Source organism: Plasmodium reichenowi, chromosome 8, assembly GCF_001601855.1.
Source record: "Plasmodium reichenowi strain SY57 chromosome 8, whole genome shotgun sequence".
Taxonomy (NCBI): Eukaryota; Apicomplexa; class Aconoidasida; order Haemosporida; family Plasmodiidae; genus Plasmodium; species Plasmodium reichenowi.
Genome location: NC_033653.1, coordinates 648,223 through 650,722, shown reverse-complemented (window position 1 = coordinate 650,722; position 2,500 = coordinate 648,223). Strand labels below are relative to the sequence as shown.

General features: G+C 21.8%; 1 protein-coding gene across 1 annotated transcript in view; it reads left to right on the top strand.

Annotated features, from left to right (window-relative positions):
• Positions 1–2,264, top strand: part of PRSY57_0818000 (DNA helicase, putative) — a gene marked incomplete at both ends in the record, with an annotated part of 3,420 nt that extends 1,156 nt beyond the window's left edge. Inside the window, one exon of the mRNA XM_020114736.1 lies at positions 1–2,264. This exon is cut by the window's left edge and continues 1,156 nt beyond it. Coding sequence (XP_019970576.1) covers positions 1–2,264 — 2,264 coding nt within the window.
• Positions 2,265–2,500: the final 236 nt, after the last annotated feature.

The following is a 2,500-nucleotide window of genomic DNA, read 5'->3' as shown; positions in this document are numbered from 1 at the left end:
ATAAAAACTCACTTATATATAAAAAGTTACAAAAAAAAATTGTCTTTAATAATAAAATATTATTAACAGGTTCTCCCATACAAAATAAAACACAAGAATTAACCAACTTACTTTTATTTTTAATGCCTCATATATTTACGGAGACAAATATAAATAATGCAATGCAAGCTTTTATAGCCATGTACGAAGAAGAGGTACAGGCAAGAAATAAAAAAAAAAAAATGGATGAAGGGACGACACCAAAATTGAAAACCTTCGTTGAGGAAATTATGAAAAAAAATGAAACACAAAATAATAATAATAATAATAATAATAATAATAATAATAATAGTAATAGTAATAATAATAGTAGTAGTAGTAGTAATAATATTATTGTGGATAAATGTTCAGATGTGTGTCACAAATTAACAGACGATAATAACAGTATGAATAATAATCGCAATATTTATGATATAAAGTGTGACGAAGAAGTAAGGGATGGTAATATAAAAGATGGTAATATAAAAGATGATAATGAAAAAGATAATAGTGTTATTGTTTCGGATACCAATAAAAATATTATTAAGAATTATTTAATACAAACCATTAGAGATGATTTAAAGCAACATGTAGAATTAAAAAATAAAGAAATTATATTATTACAACTTATAATTGAACCATATATATTAAGAAGGTCAAAAAAACATGTCTTTATAGATATGCCCAAAAAACATAGTCTTATTATTAAGTTACCATTAAATAATACACAGCTGAATTTATATAAAGATGAAATTTTTTCAAAAATGCAGAAGACCTTTAAGCATCTTGAATTTCTAGAAACGCATTCAAGCAAAAAGGAATTACAAAAAATATATTCCATATTAAATAAAAAAGAAATTAAAAATGAGAAAAATAATACTAGGGTAGAAAAGAAGGAAATCCAACAAAATGAAGATAAAGAAAAGTATCAGAATGGTCACTGTAATAATAATACAAATGATATGGAATTTGCTGATCATAATGTAGATGGTGATAATATAGGTGATGATGATGATGATGATGATAGAGAAATGGATGAAGAAACTATTAACATTGAAAAGACAGATGTAGAGAATAAGAATAGTAATATTGTTATTCACAAAAGAGATGATGATAGTAATGATATGGATGAAGATAATATAAAGGATGATAATAATAGTAATAGTCATAATAATAACAATATGTGTGAGGACAGTACTAGTCCTATTAAAGATGTTACAGTTAATAAATCAAAAAAGAATCTAGAAAATAATAAAAACAATAAAGAGGTGAGAGGTAAAATGATTAACGCTTCAATATTTATACTTAGAAGAATATGTAACCATCCATTATTACATAAATATTATTATACTGTTGAAGATATTAAAAAAATCTCGAAATATTTTTATTATAATACTGATCAATATGTAGATTTAGATTTAAAAACTGTTGAAAATGAATTTATGAAAATATCAGATTTTGATATACATTTATCAATCAAACATTTAATATCTCAAGGTGATAATAAATTAAATAAATATTTAATAACAAAAGAACATATTTTGAATAGTAGTAAAATTAATCATATGTTATCTCTTATTAAAGATATAAGGAAGAAAAAAGAAAAGGTATTAATTTTTTCACAATTTACTACTTTTCTTGATATTATAGAGGAGGCCCTATTATATGAATTTATATATGATGATAGTGATTATATGGATCATATACAAACTATTAAAAGTTCACAAAGCATAAATAAAAATGACACCATCTGTAAGGAAGAAAATAATATAAATGTAAATGTGCCTATAAAAGGAGAACAAAATTATCATGATTTATGTAAAGAAACAAAACGTCATGATGATAACAATAATAATAATAATAATAATATTAATGATGGGGATGAAAATAAATTTTGTTTTAAAGAAAATATAAGAAAACCCAATGATATATTTAATGAAGATATGGAAAATTCAGAAAGAACTAAAGATACAAATTGTGAATATAATAAAAAGAAAAAAGATCAAGATGATGAAGAAATATGTCTTACTTCATCGACTCTTTCTACTTCATCTGTCGGTACACAAAATGACGCAGGTCATCAAATTTATGTAAGATTAGATGGATCAACAAACACTATTGAAAGACAGAAAATCATAAAACGTTTTTCAAAAGATGAAAATATATTTGTTTTTCTTTTGTCAACAAAAGCGGGAGGAGTAGGTCTCAATTTAATAGCGGCAAATCATGTCATATTAATGGACCAGGTAAAAATATTTTTTTTAAGGAGAATAACAAAAAATAAAAAATAAAAAATAAAAAAATAACAAAATAAAAAAATAAAATAAAAAATAAAAAAAAATAAAATAAAATAAAAATAAAATAAAATTAAAATAAAAAAAATTAAAATAAAAAAAATAAAATAAAAAAAATAAAAATAAAATAAAAAAAACTGTACATGAATATATACTTTTTTTTTTTTTTTTTTTTTTTTTTTTTTTTT